The 20,156-nt window shown below is 37.2% G+C and overlaps 1 protein-coding gene and 1 non-coding gene across 5 annotated transcripts in view; both read right to left on the minus strand.

Moving 5' to 3' along the window:
- Positions 1-20,156, minus strand: part of NCOA1 (nuclear receptor coactivator 1) — a 277,974-nt gene that overhangs the window by 88,910 nt on the left and 168,908 nt on the right. For all 4 annotated transcript variants that reach the window (XM_063696019.1, XM_055377552.2, XM_063696021.1 and 1 more), the window contains exons 5-6: positions 15,762-15,928; positions 8,201-8,298 (exon numbers count right to left, since the gene is read on the minus strand). In XM_063696019.1, the coding sequence (XP_063552089.1) occupies positions 8,201-8,298; positions 15,762-15,928 (265 nt within the window). The remainder of the gene's footprint in view (positions 1-8,200; positions 8,299-15,761; positions 15,929-20,156) is intronic.
- On the minus strand, positions 5,252-5,358 carry LOC115933688 (U6 spliceosomal RNA). The gene has a single exon (XR_004069542.1). It is a non-coding gene; the product is annotated as a U6 spliceosomal RNA (small nuclear RNA).

Genomic DNA, 20,156 nt, shown 5'->3' on the forward strand with positions numbered 1-20,156 from the left:
TTTAACAATGAATAAAAAGTAAACTGCTTTTTAAAAAGACACTAATGCTATAGAGATAGCATGTGAAAATGGATGTTTGGAAGTGTTACCACTGTTACAATTTTGTTCCTGAAAATGACGTGATACTGAAAATGTCGTGATACTGAAAATGACGTGATACTGAAAATGACCTGAATAGCTTGTATAATTTATCTTATCTCATCAGTTTAAAATCTTAGAGCATTTTCTGTTGAAAAATCTTCCAATTAGATTCTCAGTGGGCTTTGGCCCTTTTTTCTTTTCCTTTTTTTTTTTTTTTTTTTTTTGAGAGAATGCAGTGGCACAATCTTGGCCCACTGCAACCTCTGCTTCCTGGATTCAAGTGATACTCCTGCTTCAGCCTCCCATGTAGCTGGGATTACAGGCATGTGCCACCATGCCCCGCTGATTTCTGTATTTTTAGTAGAGATGGAGTTTCACCATGTTGGCCAGGTTGGTCTTAAACTCCTGACCTCAGGTGATCCACCTGCCTTGGCCTCCCAAAGTGCTGGGATTACAGGCATGGGCCTCCATGCCCAGCCCTATTTTTTTTTTTTTATGTGAAAATGCAACATCTTCTGATGTTTGGAAGAATCATTTTTTTTAAAATCAAGGAAACTGGAATGTCAATAAAAACCTCTGCATAGTTTGTGGGTAGGATTTAAAAATGAGTATCATAATTCAGTAAACACATCCAATGATATACTTTTCCATTTGCGTCTACCTTATTTTTGAGAGTTGCATTTTTCAGCCAAGATGATTATTTTTTAATTGAGAAAAACTAATATATATTTATGGTATACGTTTTCAAATACGTATACATTGTAGAATGGCCAAATCAAGCTAATGAACGTAAGCACTACCTCATATACTTATCATTTTTTTTGTGGTGAAAACACTTAAAAGCTCTCTCTTTGCAATTTTCAGGTATAAAATAATTGTTATTAACTACAGTCACCATAATGTACAATAGATCTCTTGAACTTATTCTTCCCATCTAACTGAAAGGTTTTTATCTTTTGACCAACATCCCTCCAATCCCCCCAACCCTTCATGCAGCCCCTGGTAACCACCATTCTACTCTCTCCTATGAGTTTGATTTTTTTAGATCCCACATATAAGTGAGATCATGTGGTATCTGTCTTTCTGCGTCTGGCTTTTAATTAACATAATGTCTTCTAGGTTCATACATGTTGTCGCAGATGACAGGATTTCCTTTTTAAAGGCTGAATAGTATTCCGCTCTGTGTATACACAGCATTTTCTTAATCCATTCATCCATTTTTGGACACTTAGGTTGATGCAAATTAAAACCATGATGAGATATCACTTCATATCTGTTAAGCGTAGGTGAGGATGTGAAGAAAAGAGAACATCTATTATGGGAAGTAGTAGGGAGGTTCCTCAAAAAATTAAAAATAGAACTACCATATGATCCAGTAATCCCAGTACTGGGTATATATCCAAAGGAAATGAAATCAGTATGTCAAAGAGATGTCTGCACTCCCATGTTCACTGCAGCATTATTCACAATAGCCAAGATATGAGGATCAAGCTAAGTGTCTGCCAACAGATGAATGGACAAGATTATTTAAACCAAATATTAAAATAAATGAAATTTAGTAATACATCTCCATTATCACTCCATCACAAAGAATATAACCAAGATTTAAAACAAGATTGAAGCACAACCCATTGTTCTCATTTAAAATATTGCTAATATTTTTTTTAGCAAGAACAAAAAGGAATAAAGCTATTTTTATTCTACCCGATTGCTGTGACTTACTTAGTCCATAATGCAAAGGAGATAGGGACGTGATTAATAATCTTTAAAATCTCAACACTAGATAAACTCTTTTTTAAAATATTTTGGGTTTAGATGAGCACAGGAAAGTACACTCATATCTAAATTGGGTTTATAAAACCCCTCAGACTAGCTATAAATCTCATAATAGGTGATCAATGTACATTTACTTACCTTGAAGTTTATATAAAAATAGAGATAATTTAAAAACAGATTTTTCAAAAATAGACCTGAAACTTCTTTAAAAATGTTCTTTGCATCAGTGTAAATACAATTTAACTTGCTTTGTATTATAAATATATACTTATAAAAATTAAAATGTAAAAATGAGGTTGATAGTAGAAGACCTGCCAGAATTCCACCCTCAAGAGACTAGTAACATTTGAGGGAATAATTTTTGAGACTATTCCTATGAATATAGAAGCATCTCTATTTTCTAAAAGTATATCTGGTTAATATAATCTGTTATTACTTGTTCTTGTTCTACAAGTTTCCCTCATATGTTGTTTATCTAATTAACTTCAAAGTGTGCTCCTGGAAAGGAATCTTCCTATTCCTCCAAGTCCTGACAGCTGGTTTTATGTTGTACTGCATACAGAGAAGACAACAAATGCCTATGCATTCAGTAATCAATCTGAGAACTTTTCCAAACTCTGCCCAGGATGTCATCCTTTGAAGAAGACCACCGTGTGTCACACGGAAGGGTTCACATTAGCCAAGGCTTCTCACAGGGTCCTGGCTTTAAATGAGACTACCAAAGTGACTGTGATGGGACAAAGTTCCGGGAATAAAAGACATCACCCAAAACTATAAAAACCCTAGAAGAATATCTAGGCAATCCCATTCAGTACATAGGCACGGGCAGAGATTTCATGATGAAAATGCCAAAAGCAACTGCAACAAAAGCAAAAATTAACAAATAGGATCTAATTAAACTCAAGAGCTTCTGCACAGCAAAAGAAACTATCATCAGAGTGAACAACCTAAAGAATGGGATAAAATTTTTGCAATCTATCCATCTGACAAAGGTCTAATATCCAGTCTACAAGGAACTTAAACAAATTTACAAGAAAAAACCAAACAACCCCATTAAAAAGCAGGCAAATGGCATGAACAGACACTTCTCAAAAGAAAACATTCATGCAGCCAACAAACATATCAAAAGCTCAACACCACTGATCATTAGAGAGATGCAAATCAAAACCACAATGAGATACCATTTCATGCCAGTGAGAATGGTGATTATTAAAAAGTCAAAAAACAATAGATGCTGGCAAGGTTGCAGAGAAAAAGGAATGCTTTTACACTGTTGGTGGGAGTATAAATTAGTTTAACCATTGTGGAAGGCAGTGTGGTGATTCCTCAAAGATTTAGAGGCAGAAATACCATATGACCCAGCAATCCCATTACTGAGTATGTATCCAAAGAGACATAAATCATTCTGTTATAAAGATACATGCACATGTATGTTCATCACAGCACTATTCACAATAGCAAAGGCCTGGAATCAACCTAAATGCCCATCAATGATAGACTGGATAAAGAAAATGTGGTACATATACATTTCTTCCATTCCATATTCTATGGAATACTATGTAGCCATAAAAAGGGATGAGATCATGGTCCTTTGCAGGGACATGGATGGAGTTGGAAGCTGTTATTCTCAGCAAATTAATGCAGGAACATCAAACCAAATGCTGCATGTTCTCACTTATAAGTGGGAGCTGAACAATGAGAACACATGGACACATGGCAGAGGGAACAACACACACTGAGGCCTGTTGGGGGCAGGGGTGGCAGGAGGGGGAGTATGAGGAAGAATAGCTAATGGATGCTGGGCTTAATACCTAGGTGATGGGTTGATCTACGCAGCAAACTACCATGGCACACATTTAGCTATGTAACAAACCTGCACATCCTACACATGTACCCCGGAACTTAAAAGTTGAAGAAAAAGAAAAGTGAGGCACATCCTCATTCTCTCACTCTTTCTCTTTCCTGCCGCCTGGTGAAGAACATACTTGCTTCTCCTTTGTCTTCTGCTGTAATTGTAAATTTCCTGAGGCTTCCCTAGCCATGTGGAACTGTAAGTCAATTAAACCTCTTTCCAGCCAGGCATGGTAACTTATGCCTGTAATCCCAGCACTTTGGGAGGCCAACCGGGGTGGATCACGTGAGGCCAGGAGTTCGAGACCAGACTGGCCAACATGGCGAAACCCCATTTCTACTAAAAATACAAAAATTAGCCGGGCATGGTGGTACCTGCCTGTAGTCCCAGGTACTTGGGAGGCTGAGGCACAAGAATTGCTTAAACCCAAGAGGTGGAGGTTACAGTAATCCGAGATTGTGTCACTGCATTCCAGCCTGGTCAGTGACAGAGCAAGACTCTCTCAAAAAACAAAACCAACCAACCAAACAAAAACATCCCTCTTTCCTTTATAAATTACCCAGTCTCAGGTTTTTTTGTTTTTTTTTTTTGTTGTTGTTGTTGTTTTTTTTTGAGACAGGGTCTTGCTCTGTCACCCAGGCTGGAGTGCAGTGGCGTGATCTTGGCTCACTGGAACCTCTGCCTCCCGGGTTCAAGAGATTCTCCTGTGTCAGCCTCCTGAGTAGCTGGGATTACAGGCATGTGCCACCATGCCAGGCTGATTTTTGTATTTTTAGTTGAGACGGGGTTTCACCATGTTGGCCAGGCTGGTCTCAAACTCCTGACCTCAAGTGATCCGCCTGCCGTGGCCTCCCAAAGTGCTGGGATTACAGGTGTGAGCCACCATGCCTGGCCCAAAATCAGGTATTCTTTATAGCAGTGTGAAAACTGACTAATATACTCTCCCTGTTTGTCAGGGATACCAGCTGTAGGTTTAGTCTCTTTACATAATCACATATTTCTCAGAGGTTTTGTTCATTCTTTTTTATTCTTTTTTCTTTATTTCTGAGTTGACGGAAGAACTGGTCTTCGAGCTCTGAGATTCCTTCCTCAGCTTGGTCGATTCTGTCATTAATATTTCCAATTATGAAATTTTTCTTGTAGTGAGTTTTTCAGTTTTATCAGATCAGTTTGGTTCTTTCTTAAAATACCTGTTTTATCTTTAATCTCTAATATCATTTTACTGGATTCCTAAAATTCCTTGGATTGGGTTTCAACTTTCTTCTGAATCTCAATGATCTTTGTTGCCATCCAGATTCTGAATTCTTAGTCTGTCATTTGAGTCATTTCAGCCTGGTTACAAACCATGGTTGGGGAGTTAGTGCAGTTGTTTGCAGGTTAAGAAAACACTCTGGCTTTTTGCGTTTCCAGAGTTCTTACACTGGTTCTTTCGCATCTGATGCTCCTTTAATGTTCAAAGGTGCTGTCCTTTCAATGGAGCTTTTTGCTTTTATATTCTTTGATGCCCTTGGTTTTGCCTGTGGTATAAGTTGGGTTCAGCTGAAAAATATGAAATACTTCACAAATTTGTGTGTCATCTTTGTGCAGAGGCCATGATAATCTTCTCTGTATTGTTCCTGTTTTAGTATATGTGCTGCCAAAGTGAGCACCACATCCAAGTTTTGATTTCTTTCCAGAATGCTTATGAAAAGGGAGCACAAGCAGCTCTCCTCCCCAAGTCATGTCTATGATTATGGCAACAAATCTGGGACGGATAGTACAAAAGGAACTATCCCAGGTCACACGAGTAAACTGGATGTTATCATAGCACTGGTCATTTTTCATTGCTGTTCCAAAACTTGAGGTGACCCCACTGCCACAGAAGTCTGCTGAGAAACCCCAAAATACCTCCAACCTCCAAAGGGAGGCCACTCTAGGAAAACTGGAAATCTTTAAAAGGCAGCAGGATGTATTGAAAGAGAAGCTTGGAAGACAGATCTGGGCTAAGGATAGACCTTTGTGATTCACAGGTACATATAGTAATCATTTGGGTCCCTTGTTTATTTTTTACTTATTTATTAATTTATTTATTTTGAGACAGAGTCTCACTCTGTTGCCCAGGCTGGAGGGCAATGGTGCAATCTCAGCTCACTGCAACCTCTGCCTCACAGGTTCACGTGATTCTCCTGCCTCAGCCTCCTGAGTAGCTGGGATTACAGGCGCTCACCACCATGCCTGGCTAATTTTTATATTTTTAGTAGAGATGGGATTTTGCCATCTTGGCCAGGCTGCTTTTGAACTCCTGACCTCAAGTGATCCACCCGCCTTGGCTTCCCAAAGTGCTGGGATTACAGGTGTGATGCACCGCGCCCGGACTGTTTATTTGTTTTTAACTACGATCATCTTTTCCCCTAGTAAAGAATACTCGGATTTCCTCTGGGAAATTTTCTTCCCCACTACACAAAGCCTTATGGGATTCTTAATCAGGCCATTGGGAGACTTCCTCCTCAAATGTGAATCTTGAGAATAATTACAAAAAGCTAAACATAGCAGGAGTACACTCATTCTAGCAGCAGGGCACTGCCCAGATGGTTCTTTCTAAGAGACCGTTAACAAAGCTTTTGGTTTCTAGCCTCCTTAAGATATTTTGATTTCATCCCATTTCCAAGCATGGTTCTATGATATCCAAATAGCATTCCAATAAATTCATATTTGCTTAGTCAGAGTTGATTTCTATTGCTTCAAATCAGAGAAATGCAATTGATTTCATATATGTAATTCACATATATGTGTATATGTTATATAGACAAAGACACAGATAAACCTTCCCAGTAAATGTGCACAGAATAAAAAAAGGGAAAGAGCCAAGGCTAGACTCCCAGGGGATACTAACATTTAAGAGGCAAGTAAGGAAAGAAATCTGAGAAAAAGGCTGAGGAGTAACCAGAGGGGTAGAGAAAGAACACTGTGAAAGGGGCCATGGAATGTGTAAGGTAGTGGGAATGAGTGGTCAGTAGTGTCAAAAGCCACAAAGAAATGTAGGGAATGGTACAAAGCAAGTTAAGGAAGCTAGAATGCATGTGCAAGATATAGTGAGACCTCTCTGAAGCAGTTTTCTTATGGACCAATGGAAACAGGAGGGTTAGAGTCAGATAATGCAGAACTCTGACCAGCAGGCAGAGGAATTTTAGACAGCAAAGGGAGGAAATGAGCTTAAAAAAAATGCCCATACTGGACTTAATGAGTACTATGTATAAAGTACTCTGCTAAGAAATTGTGTCACTTAATTTTTAAAATAATTCCATGATGTAGATATCCAGTGTCTAACACACTGTAGGTATTCAACAAATCTTTGTTGAATAAATACATTATAATATTACCCTCTCATTAGATGTGCGAAAATTTCTTCTAGCACCTTCATTCTTTACCCGTGCTACCTTTATTTTATATTTTTAAAAAGAGAAATAGGCCGGGCGCGGTGGCTCACGCCTGTAATCCCAGCACTCTGGGAGGCCGAGGTGGGCGGATCACGAGGTCAGGAGATCGAGACCATCCTGGCTAACACGGTGAAACACCGTCTCTACTAAAAATACAAAAAAATTAGCCAGGCGTGGTAGCGGGCGCCTGTAGTCCCAGCTACTCAGGAGGCTGAGGCAGGAGAATGTCATGAACCCGGGAGGCGGAGCTTGCAGTGAACCAAGACCACACCACTGCACTCCAGCATGGGCCACAAAGCGAGACTCCGTCTCAAAAAAAAAAAAAGGGGGTACCCAAGGGCCATAAATATATATAATTAGACCTAGAGATAGAAATATACACACACACACACACACACACACACACACACATACATACATACATATGTCTTTAAACATTCATGTAGGAGAGAAAGCATTTAAAGTAATGAGGATGCTTGGAAACAAGACATCTATATTGAGAATGCAGGGAGTAAAGATTAGACAGAAAATGCAGGGGTGAAAATTACACAGTAATTACAAAGCCATTCAAATTTAAAAGTTCTTCACATTACAAAGTTTGACAGTTAAAATAGTAATTCTCTTAGAATGTTTATATAAACAATTTAAACATTTTTATTCAGAAAACTGCAGAAAATCACGTACTGCAATAAACTGTGGGATCCTTCATTCAAAAGTAAAATTCTATGGTATACATATAGATAACACTAGCTAGCTAAGTAAATCTAATATTAATATTTTATTTTCCCAACTAGGCCTAACCACCACAGAAATAAAAGGCAAAGCCATATAATAAGCTTCAAGTTTTCCATCTCACTGCTTAGAATGCCTTCATGAAAATTTCTTATGTTCATTATTCACTTTTGATTCTGAAACAGTAACAACTGTCAAATAGTTCTCATAATAAAATAATTATAAAAAGTTCTTTACTTTGTTTTATAATTTATTAACTGGATATAAGGCATTTAAAAAAGAAAAAACCAAACTGGCTACAACAAAGATTTTAATCACTTTCTGAGTCAATGAAGACACCTACCTCCAAAAGAAGAGGTCCCAAGGATTCCTTTTCTATCACTCCTTGACTACTTGATGAGATGTCTGATTTCTGTACATCGTCATCAGTTGTTGATTTCTCTATAATAAAGAAACTTTAAAAAATCACATATCTGAAAAGAGCTTATTTCCATAAAGTCAAGTTTACGAAGACACAGATCCACCAAATTTCAAATTCAAATAACATTTAGTCAGTATCTAGGCACTTTCACACTAATCTTAATTATACTCATTTTATGGATTATAAAATGGAACATCACAAAGGTTAAGTAATGTGCCTGAAAACATACAACTAATACATGGTAGCATGAACATTTGAATACTACATCCAGTGTTTCAACAATGAGAAAAATGCTATAAATATATTGCCTTTTTAAAAAGTCCATACCAAAAGTTTTGAGAAATGGGTAAGTTGTAAAAGAAAAATGATTTCAGGTTTTCTCTTTCTTTTTCTGATTTGATCAAGTTCCACTGAAGAGAGAATGAAGATATGATTTTTCCTTTTGAGAGCCTGCATGAACTCACTAACATTTCACATTCGTGCCATGATGCTCTGATTGATAAAACTGAAACTGCTAAGTAATTGGGAGTTCTTTTGTGAGGTGATGTTGCATATCCCATCATCTTAAAGCAGAATCATATTTAAATAATGAAAGTTTCTGATCTGTCAGACTAGTTAACCAAAAGCCAAATATGGTATTATTGAGCACAGAAATTCATATTTTCACTTTAAAACAGGAATTATTTCAGGGCTGGGTGCAGTGCCCCAAGCCTGTAATCTCAGCGCTTTGGGAGGCAGAAGTGGGAGGATTGCTTGAGGCCAGGAGTTTGAGAACAGCCTGGGCAACATAGCAAGTCCTTTATCTTTACAAAAAATTTTAAAAATTAGCTAGGTGTGGTGGTGCATGCTTGTAATCCTAGCTACTCAGGAGGGTGAGGTAGGAGGATCGCTTAAGCCCAAGAATTTGAGGCAGCAGTGGGCTATAATTGTGCCACTGCACTCCAGCCTGGGTGTCAGTATGAGACCATGTCTCAAAAACAAGAAGAAGGATTTCAAGTATTCCAAAAAATACAGAAAATTATACAGCACATATTAATATAGCCACCATTCGGTTTTCACAGATGTTAACGTCATTTGCCTCAGATCTTTCCTTTTTAAATAAATACATGTTGCAAATACAGAGAAAGCCCTGCCCTCCCTCCTCTGTCCCTTTTTTCAGAAGTAACCATTATTCTGAGGTTGCCATAATCATTCTAAACATTTTTTTATACTTTTACTACATATGTATGATTTCATAAACAATATATTATTGTTATATATATAAACATATATATATAAACAATGTTATTGTTTCATGTTTTAAGGTTTACATAAATGTATAGTTATATATACCATTAGTCCTCCATATCCATGGATTCTACTGACCACAGATCAAAAATATTTGAAAATGAATTGTGTCTGTGCTGAATACATATAGATTTTTTCATCATTATTCCCTAAACAATACAGTACAACAACTATTTACATAGCCTTTACATTGTAGTAAGTATTTTAATAGGTAACGTAGAGATTATTTAAAAGTACATGGGCCAGGCAAGGTGGCTCACGTCTGTAATCCCAGCACTTTGGGAAGACGATCAGAGGGGCAGATCATCTGAGGTCAGGAGTTGGAGACCAGCCTGGCCAACATGGTGAAATCCTATCTCTAATAAAAATACAAAAATTAGCCGGGCGTGGTGGCACATGTCTGTAATCTCAGCTACTCAGGAGGCTGAGGTACAATAATTGCTTGGACCTGGGAGGCAGAGGTTGCAGTGAGCCGAGATCCCGCAACTGCACTCCAGCCTGGGTGACAGAGTGAGACCCTCTCTTAAAAAAGTACATGAGAGGATCAATTATAAGCAAATACTATGACATTTTATCTTATTTTTAAATTTTGCTTGTTTTATTTTATTTTAAGAGACAGGGATCTTGCTATGTTGCCCAGGCTAGCCCTAAACTCCTAAGTTCAAGCAATCTTCTAGCCTCAGCCTTCCAGGTAGCCGGGATTACAGACATGCACCACTGCCCCTGGCTACTACACCATTTTATATCAGGGACTTGAGCATACTCAGATTTTAGTATCAGTGGGAGGTCATGGAACCAATCCCCCACACATACCAAGGGACAATTGTACAAACTTTTTCAACTTACTTTTTCCACTCAATATTATGTTTGAGATTTAACCACATTGATACATGTAGGTTTGATTCATTCATTTTAACTGCTGTTAAGAGTATTATATTATATAAATAATCTGCAGTGGATTTCTATTCCCCTACTGGTAGGTCTTTTGATAACTACAGTGCTATAATAAACTATTTTTGGTATTTCCTCTTTTGTACACATGTCACAGTTTCTTCAGGATAAATACTAGAAGTGAAATTTCAGGATCATAAGGTCTGCGTAACTTATATCACTAGGTATTGACAAACTGCTCTCCAAAGAGGTTGTAACATTGGTTTTGCTCTTCTGCATCCTCATTGAAAAACAATACCATAGTTTTTAATTTTTGCAAACCTATGGTGTAAAATGTTATCTCACATACTATTTATAATAATGGCTTTCTTGAGCTATAATTTACACAACATACAATTAACTCATTTAAGGCACACAATTCAATGATTTTTAGTATATTCACAGAGTTGTGCAACCACTGTCACAACCAATTTTAGAATATTCTCATCACCTCCCAAAAAACTCCATTCCCATTACCAGTCACTCCCCATTTTTCCAATACCCCTAAGTCTGAGGCATCTACCAATTTATTTTTTGTCTCAATGAATTTGCCTTTTTTGGACATTTCCTATAAATGGAATCATACAATATGTGGTCATATGTGACTGGGCTTCTTCTTTGGCTTAGCATGTTTTCAGGGTTCAACCATGTTGAATTATTTATCAGTACTTTATTCCTTTTTATTGCCTAATAATAGTCCTTCATAGTGGTATATGTCCTTTTATATATCTATTCATCAGCTGATGGACATATGGGTAGTTTCTACTTTTCAGCTATTTGTGATAATGTTTTTGTGAACATTCATGTACAAATTTTTTGTATGGACAGGTTTTCGTTTCTCTTGGGGATACACCTAGAACTGGAATTATTGGGTCATATGATAGCTAGCTCTATGTTCAACCCCAAACTCTCCTCCAGTTGAGAAACTGTTGGACTGTTTTCCAACGTGGCTCCATCATTTTCCATTCCCATCAGAAGTATGTGAGGCTTTCAATTTCTCACCCACACTTGTTATTACCTTTTTCTGTTTTTTTTTCTAAGACACTCCTTGCTCTGTTGCTGAGGATGGAGTGCAGTGGCACAATCACAGCTCATTGCAACCTCAAACTCCTAGGCTCAAGCAATCCTCCCACCTTGGTCTCCCGAATAGTTGGGACTACAGGGATGCACCACTGTGCCTGGGTAATTTTTTATTTTTTTGTAGACAGAGGGTCTTGCTATGTTGTCCAGGCTGGTCTCAAACTCCTGGGCTCAAGTGATCTTCTCACCTTGGCCTCCCAAAGTGCTGGGATTACAGGCGTGAGCCACAGCACCCAGCCTTATCTTTTTGATTATAGCCATCTTAGTGAGTGTGGAATGGTATGTGACTTTGATTCTAGCTTGCATTTCCCTAATGGCTAATGACATTGGGCATCTCTTTCATGTGCTTGTTGGCCATTTGTACATTTTCTTTGGAGAAATGTCTATTCAGGGTCTTTGTTTATTTTTAAATTATGTTATCTTTTTATTATTATGGTGCAGGAGTTTCTCATTTTAAGATACATTTCCTTCATTATTTCATGTGTTTTATTACATGAGGGTAAGAAAGGATTTTGTTTGTAAGCAAGTTCTAAAAAACATAAACTATCAAGTTCAAGTAGATTAAATAATTTTGTGTGAAGTGCAAAATATCTAACATTTTAGGGAAAACCTAAGGTAGGAATGGCTATGTGACTAGTTTCTGGCCTAATGGAACGTGAACAGAAGTGACATGCAATTTCTGGGTCTTATCTGTAATGGAAAAGAAGCATGCCTTCTTGTTTTTTTCTTTCTCCTTCTTGTTAGCTGGGACATGGACAAGGGGGCCATGTCTAACAACATGGATAACGGCAATACCCTAGGAATGGCAGAGCAAAAAAGATGGAAGGAGTCAATCCCTCACACCTTCCTAGACCATCTTTTTAAAACCATTGTATTTTGGGTGTGTTGTTATACTAACCTAGCCTATATCCTAATATGCTTTACACTTCTTAGTAACATGCTAATTTGCTATAATCTGATTTTGTCCATGTTAGACATAACCTACTGACATGCTACCATGAAAGGTAAACAATTTATTTACACCAACCTGCTATACAAATTACCCCTCCTCTCTTACTTTCAGTATAGTTTTAACAATTTTTTGAGTAACCAATATTTAATATATATGTCACTAGGGTCATATAAATATACTTTATTAGGGAGCCGATGTGTGTGTTATAACTTACATTTCTTTTTTTATATTTAGTGTTTCAGATCTTACATATAGTTTAATTCAACCCTAAACTCCCCTCCAGAGCTGAAAAATTCATCTCGATTCAGTCAGTTAGCAGATACTCTTATGCATTCCTTTTTTTTTTTTCCTATGGAAATGTTCCCTAGAGTCCTCTATCCACCTGCTTCAACTAGGACTGGCTATTTTCTAGGTTGCTGCACAACTGTAATCCTGGGTCTCCTTTTACCTTTCTTTGTGTTAAGATTCCATGGTTTCCCTGGATTAAGATCCTATGCCCTTCTTTCTAGCTTTACTATCTTGGATTGGATAGAGATTTCTGAAACAGGTATAACTGGAGGTAATACCTTTGAGACTTTGAATGTCTGAGCATGTCTATTTGGCACTCATAACTTCAACTGGATGAACACAGAATTCTGGGTCTAGAATTCTAGTTTTAATGTTGTTATTTAGAAATCTGAACCTATTCTAAAAGCAATCTAGTATGTGTGAGACCCGTTTTTTCTTCTCTCTTGTTTATCTCCCTGGTGTTCTGAAATGTCACTAAATTGTGCATTGGTATAAGTTACTTTATCTTTCTTTTACAACAACCGTGCTGGGCACTACATGAGGGCTTTCAATCCGGAAACTAATATACTTCTAGTTCTGAGAACATTATTTTTGCATTATTTCTCTTATCATTTATTCCCTTCTATTTGTTCTATTCTCTTTTTCTGGGATTAATCATATGTTAGACTTCCTGAACTAATCCTATAAGTTTCTTATTTTTTCTCTCATTTTCCATTGCTTATTATCTAAGAGATTTCTTCAAATCACATCCCTTCATCCAGTCATTCAACAAATATGCATTGAAAGCCTACTATGTAGCCAAGTGCTGTTTTAGGTACTGAGGATATAGTCGTGAACAAACAAAATCGCTTGCCCTTGTGGAACTCTAGTGGGGGCAGGCAAATAATATATAAAATATGTCATATGTCAGATGTAAAAAGTACTGTGGGGAAAATAAGGAAGGTATAAAAAGATGCATAGATTTTTTTTCTGTTTTTAAAAATATTTCAAATAGGTTAGTTAGGAACAACTTTACTCAGAAGACATATTTGAGCAAAGACATGAAAGAGGTGAATAAAGCATGTGGATATCTAGAGACAGAGCATTCCAGACAGAAGGAACAGCAACTGTAAATAGCAGGGGCAGAGTGTGCCTGCAACTGGTCAGGGCAGAGAGTGTGAGGAGACAAAGGTAAAGAGGTAAAATTTTTTCCAGCTATCCTGTTTCTAAGTTCCAAAAGCTATTTCTTCTTTTGAATATTTCATTTTATAGGACTTATTCTCATTTTTTGATGAAATACCCTCCCTCATGTCTCCCAGGGACTGGTATCTTTTTAAGTTTTCTTCAGCTCCCTGCATTGTTTCTGCTTCCTCTGAGTTCCCTTTTTTCTGTTTGTTTGCTTGGTTTGCTCTCTTTTATATTACAGGCTTTCCCCCAATACCTGGCTTTTTGTTCACATTAAATAGTTGACTGGCAGTTAGGTGAGGAGTGGGGGCAAGATAAGGAATGAATTTTTTCATTTGAGGATCACCCCCACATGACTTCATCTTCCGACTGCTCAGTTTACCCAGAGGTATACTGCCACCCCCAATTTAGGGAGTAGGAGCCAGGCTGTTAGTGTTTCGAGACCAAGCAAGGAAGGGGCAGAGAGCCTCTTGCTAGTGCTCCTCTCTGCAGTTTTACAGTATGGTTTCTCCTGTTTGCTAAATCAGTTGTCACTAGACTATCCGTTTTCCAGCTTCTAAAATCTTAAAATTATAAAACTTTAATGCTAATAATCTGAAGTTCTTTGGGGTTAGTCCTTCTGTTTGTTATTTGTGCTGTTACTCTAGATTATTTCCTCATATGTTAAATAACTTTGCAGTGTAAAATCACCCTCAGAAGCACTTTTTCTGTGGCACTCCCATGGGGCCAGCTTGTGGGATTGTTTCTTCAAAGTGCTTTGCCTTTATTTCTGGTAGGCAACCAAGGAGTTTGATGGTATGGGGTTCCCAGTAAATATAGGTAGTAAAAATATGAAGCTTAAAAATACACCAGCCTGGCCAACATGGTGCAACCCCGTCTCTACTAAAAATACAAAAACTAGCTGGGCATAGTGGCGCACACTTGTAATCCCAGCTACTCGGGAGGCTGAGGCAGGAGAATTGCTTGAACCCAGGAGGTAGAGGTTGCAGTGAGCAGAGATCGCACCACTGCACTCCAGCCGGTGACAGAGTGAGGCTCCATCTCAAAAAAAAAAAAAAAAAAAAAAAAAAAAAAAATCAGGGTTTTTTCAGAGAAGAGCCCAGGTAGAGACAAACTTCCTCATATAAGTGGAGAGATTTTTCCCTTCATGGAGTTACTGTCCTAAAGAACTCTATGCCAGGGCCTCAGGTCCAACTCCACAGCTTGTGTCTTCTGACTCAATCCCCTATGATACTGAGCCCCTAATCTCCTAAAGCAACCAGTTTTTGAGTTAACTTAATAAGACACTTTGTTATAACAAGAAGATTCTCAGGTTCACTTTCTAAAATAAACAGCATCTTAACAAAGACATTTCTTTATAAAATTATAATGTTCAATATAATTTCTTAATAATAAAAAAGTAGGTCAGGTGCGGTGGCTCACGCCTGTAATCCCAGCACTTTGGGAGGCTGAGGTGGGCGGATCACGAGGTCAGGAGATCGAGACCATCCTGGCTAACATGGTGAAACCCCGTCTCTACTAAAAAAATACAAAAAAATCAGCCAGGTATAGTGGCAGGCGCCTGTAGTCCCAGCTACTTGGGAGGCTGAGGCAGGAGAATGGTGTGAACCCAGGAGGTGGAGCTTGCAGTGAGCCGAGATCGCACCACTGCACTCCAGCCTGGGCGACAGAGCGGGACTCCATCTCAAAAAAAAAAATAATAATAATAATAAAGTAAAATCACATATTATAAATGTCTTAATAACAAAGCACACAGCCATGGGTTTTCTTTTTCTTTTTTACCTTGTTCCATTCTCTTCATTAGCTGTATCTGATCGACTGTTTTCTTCAAAATCTTGCATTTGTCTGGTTTTACACTCAAGCTGTCAATGTCACTAATGTTGGCAGACAGTAACTCAGCTAGTTCTTCTAAATATTTATTTTCTTGCTCCCTGCGCCTCTTTTCAGTGCTGTTACACAAAGAAAATCCAGTTAGTGTACATTTGTATCACCATATTTCCTTCTCTGATCAAGTATCTATGCTTACACATTTAGTGAGATCTTTATTTTTATCGAAAATATAAAACCAGATTTAGAAAGTGATATAAATTCACATCTAAAAAGTGGACATTACAAAATACCAAAATTTAGAAAACAATTCTGGCTAAAATATATAAAGTAAATTGACTGCTATAACAGATGTATTTCCCCAATCATATATACATCTTGAATATTTTCAAATAACAATTACTAGATAGTAAAAGCAAACAAGTAATAAACACAGCAGTTACATTTGGAACTACTTTATATTATGAATAACTCCTTGAAATAGAAAAATCTGAATTTTCAAATAACTGTTACAAATTAAGCAGAGAATACGATAATAGAATTCACAAGTTATAATTAGAAATCCGATAACTCTGATAAACTCTTAATTCTTATGATTAAACCATTAGTTGATCCTCATCAAAAAAGTATCCATTCAAAGGCAAAATAAGGATAATAATAATTAGAGACGAAGGTACAGTGAACAATGTATTCTGTATACAGCTGTGTCCTAAAAAGACAGAAAAAAAATGATTTGTAAGTTCCTATAAATGCAATAAACAAAATCAAACAATTTATCTTAAAGTAAAATAATGAGAACAAGGAATAACAGTGCACACAGGTAGCACCTTTTTAAAAAAATATACCAAATGTACTGAATGACTATGATTCATTTTTGCCTTCTAGTCTTTAGCCCTGGTTTATTTAGCCAAGTCATCAGACAACTTGTTTTGTAATACATATAAAGACAGTTAAGTATGACTTTGAAATTTTGTTTTCATCAAACTAATAGGAAGAAGTGGTCACAAGTAGCTCTTTGTTTTATAAGCAGCAATCAAAATCATTTGGCTACATATAAAAGTAACAGAAAAAAGAGGACAGAAGAGGGGAAGATCAGTTGCTATAGAGCTCATAATTGGCAACAATTAAGATACCATTTACTTTCCTTTTCTTTTTTTTTTTTTTGAGATGGAATCTCGCTGTGAGGCCAGGCTGCAGTGCAGTGGCGCAATCTCGGCTCACTGCAACCTCTGCCTCCCGGGTTCAAGTGATTCTTCTGCCTCAGCCTCCCAAGTAGCTGGGACTACAGGCGCACGCCACCATGCCTGGCTAATTTTTGTATTTTAGTAGAGACGGGGTTTCACCATGTTGGCCAGGATGGTCTTGATCTCTCAACCTCATGATCCGCCCCTCTCAGCCTCCCAAAGTGTTGGGATTATAGGTGTGAGCTACCAAGCCCAGCCCCATTTACTTTTCTTAATAATATTAAAGACTATAAAAACAATAGCACAAAACAATATAGTAAGTTGAAAAGAATCAACTAATCAAATGTATTTATCTACACAAAACAAAATATTACAAATACCAAAACAAAACCAAATTTTAAAACTGTGACCATCACGTTTGTCTTTTAAGTCTTTCATTATTGACGAATTTTCCCAATTGTAGTTACTAAAATTGTATTTTATAACTCCCACAACAAGAAAATACAGCAAGATATTTTGACAAATTACATACCAAGGCATGAATAAAATGAGTAACATACATTTTGATACATACAAGGTTTTAGGGAACCTCAGCTCTGCAACCTGACAGTGTTTGAAGACAACTACTTTTACCTTAGAGAAACTAATTGATATAAGATATATGTAGTAGATTCAGTCTAAAGTTCTGATCTATTTAAATCCATGGATCTAAATTGCAACATGAGTAAACTGGACTCTCTTCGTGGAACTCTCAAATATGTTTTTGATGGTAAGTTTTGTATAAAACCAAAGAACTTGAAGACAGTATAGAGGAAAAGAAAAAAGTGATAGAACAGGCAGGACACGCAGACAGAGAGGGGATAGAGAAAGCAAGAAGCTAAAAGTAATGAACTGGCAAGGTGTCTATAAAATGACTAGAGATTGAGACTAGGAAAAATCACCATGAAATGAAGTAACCAATAAGCAAGGAGATAAAATGAGGGCAGATATGTTCAAAGTCAAAACTGGAGATGGCAAAAAAATTCTACCTTAATGGAAAAGAAGTCTTCCTTTATTACTCCGGGTCAACTATATTTCTCTCTTTACGAATCCCTTTTATTACCATTCATATTGCAGACCTTCTAGCTAATGCTATTCTGAGTTAATTTCTCAGGTGCATACCTTTTTTCCTTCAACAAACTAGCTAACTCAACAAATACTCCTATACTTATTATATGCCAGATAACCATGTACTATTGTGTCTAGAGGATCCAAGAATAAATTAGATGTAGCTCCCAATTAGCCAGAAAATGAAGAAAACAGGCCATTACAATACTATGCAGCAAGACTAGAATACTATAGAAGTACATCTAGACCTAGAGAACAAGATACATGAACTCAGTGGTAGGGAGAGGCTGGCTTCCTGAAAGAAAAAAACAGCTTTTTCAAAGGTATAAAGTAAGAGTGAAGATACCAAGTTAAAGAATCTATAAGTAGTTCAGTATAGCTAAACTATAGATAAGAAACAAAAGGGCAAGAGATATGGTCCAGATCAGATCACAGGGATCTTGCCATGATAAAATGCATGGTATACTGCTTAAAAGCACAGGTTCAGCTGGGTACAGCAGCTCGCATCTATAATCCCAGAACTTTGGGAGACAGAGGCAGGAGGATTGCTTGAGGCTAGGAGTTCAAGACCAGCCTGGGTAACACAACAAGACCCTGTCTCTAAAAAAAAAAGAAAAAAAAAATTAGCCAGGCGTGATGGTGTGCGCCTGTAGTCCTAGTTACTCGGGAGGCTGAGGGGGAAGGATTGCTTGAGCCCAAGAGTTGGAGGCTGCAGTGAGTTATGACTGTGCTGCTCCACTCCAGCCTGGGCAATAGAATGAGATCCTGTCCCTTAACAGAAAAAAAAAAAAAAAATGCACAGGCCCAAACTTCCTGTCATTTACTAGCCACGCAACCCTAGGCAAGTCACTTAGTGGAAAGTTAACTTTTCTAAGCTTCGATTTCCTTATCTGTAAAACTAGGATAATGACATTACTTCCCAGGGTTTTATATTAAAAAAGAGAATACATGTAAAATGCTTGGCAGAGTTCCTGGTATATACTTTTAGCTCAGTAAATGTTATCTATTATCATCATTTTGATTATGATTATTTATTTTCAGGGACATGGGGAGCCCAGAAATTTAAGAAGCAGAATGAGTGCCATGACCAGATTTGTAAGCTCCCTAAAGACAGAAACATGTCTCACATTTCACTTGTATCCTTAAAACATCATGCAAATGGTGCTGGCTGAAGAGTACGCACTTAATATGTACTTGAGTTGAATTGGAAATGTTCAACAAGCATAAACACAGCTACCGATGATTTTCAGATTAACGTTTTAATCCTCATTCTCCTAGAAGAATGAATGAATGGAGAAGAGGTAACAGGAGGAAGATATGAGATATCTCACTCCACCAAACAGTTGCTGAGAAACTCTCCTATCCAAGGATCTGTGCACAATGCTGGCAATACCCTGATGTCTAACAGATGCTCTTTATGATTAAAGAATTCACTTCTGTTTGGGGAGACAGAAACATTACAAGGTGGCATTCATACATAAACTCAGTTTCAAAATTATAAATTTTTAGTTTACCATATCAAATACATCGTTTTGTTAAAGCTGAAGCCCATATTTCAGTCATAAACCTCAAGGAGATGGTACTTTCAAATATTTTTAAAGCAAATGTGAATATAATTATCTTTAAGATAGCTAAAGAAGAGAAAAAAGATATGAAACTTTTATATTTGTAATGATGTTATATACACAAAAACATCAGAGCATCTACAAATAAACCATTAAAACACATAAGAAGATTCAGCACAATGGATGGATTTGAAGAATAACCAAGAACGTCTTGTTCCATCACATATCAAGGCAATTATCATAAGAAAGCTCAGAACCAGATCCCTATATATACAGGAACTTGACTTATAATAAAGGTAACGGAATGAAAACAGTCAAGGGTAGTGTCATTACTGATAACTGGGAAAAACAATAAATACAATTAGGTCCCTATATTACACCATGCACAAAAATAAATTTCAGATTAATTAAAACCCTAAACATGTATTAGAAGAAAACATATAAAAATACATTTAAAACCTTAGAGTAGAAGAAAAATTATTAAACAAGACCCT

This window comes from Gorilla gorilla, chromosome 12 (genome assembly GCF_029281585.2).
Source record: "Gorilla gorilla gorilla isolate KB3781 chromosome 12, NHGRI_mGorGor1-v2.1_pri, whole genome shotgun sequence".
Classification (NCBI taxonomy): domain Eukaryota; kingdom Metazoa; phylum Chordata; class Mammalia; order Primates; family Hominidae; genus Gorilla; species Gorilla gorilla.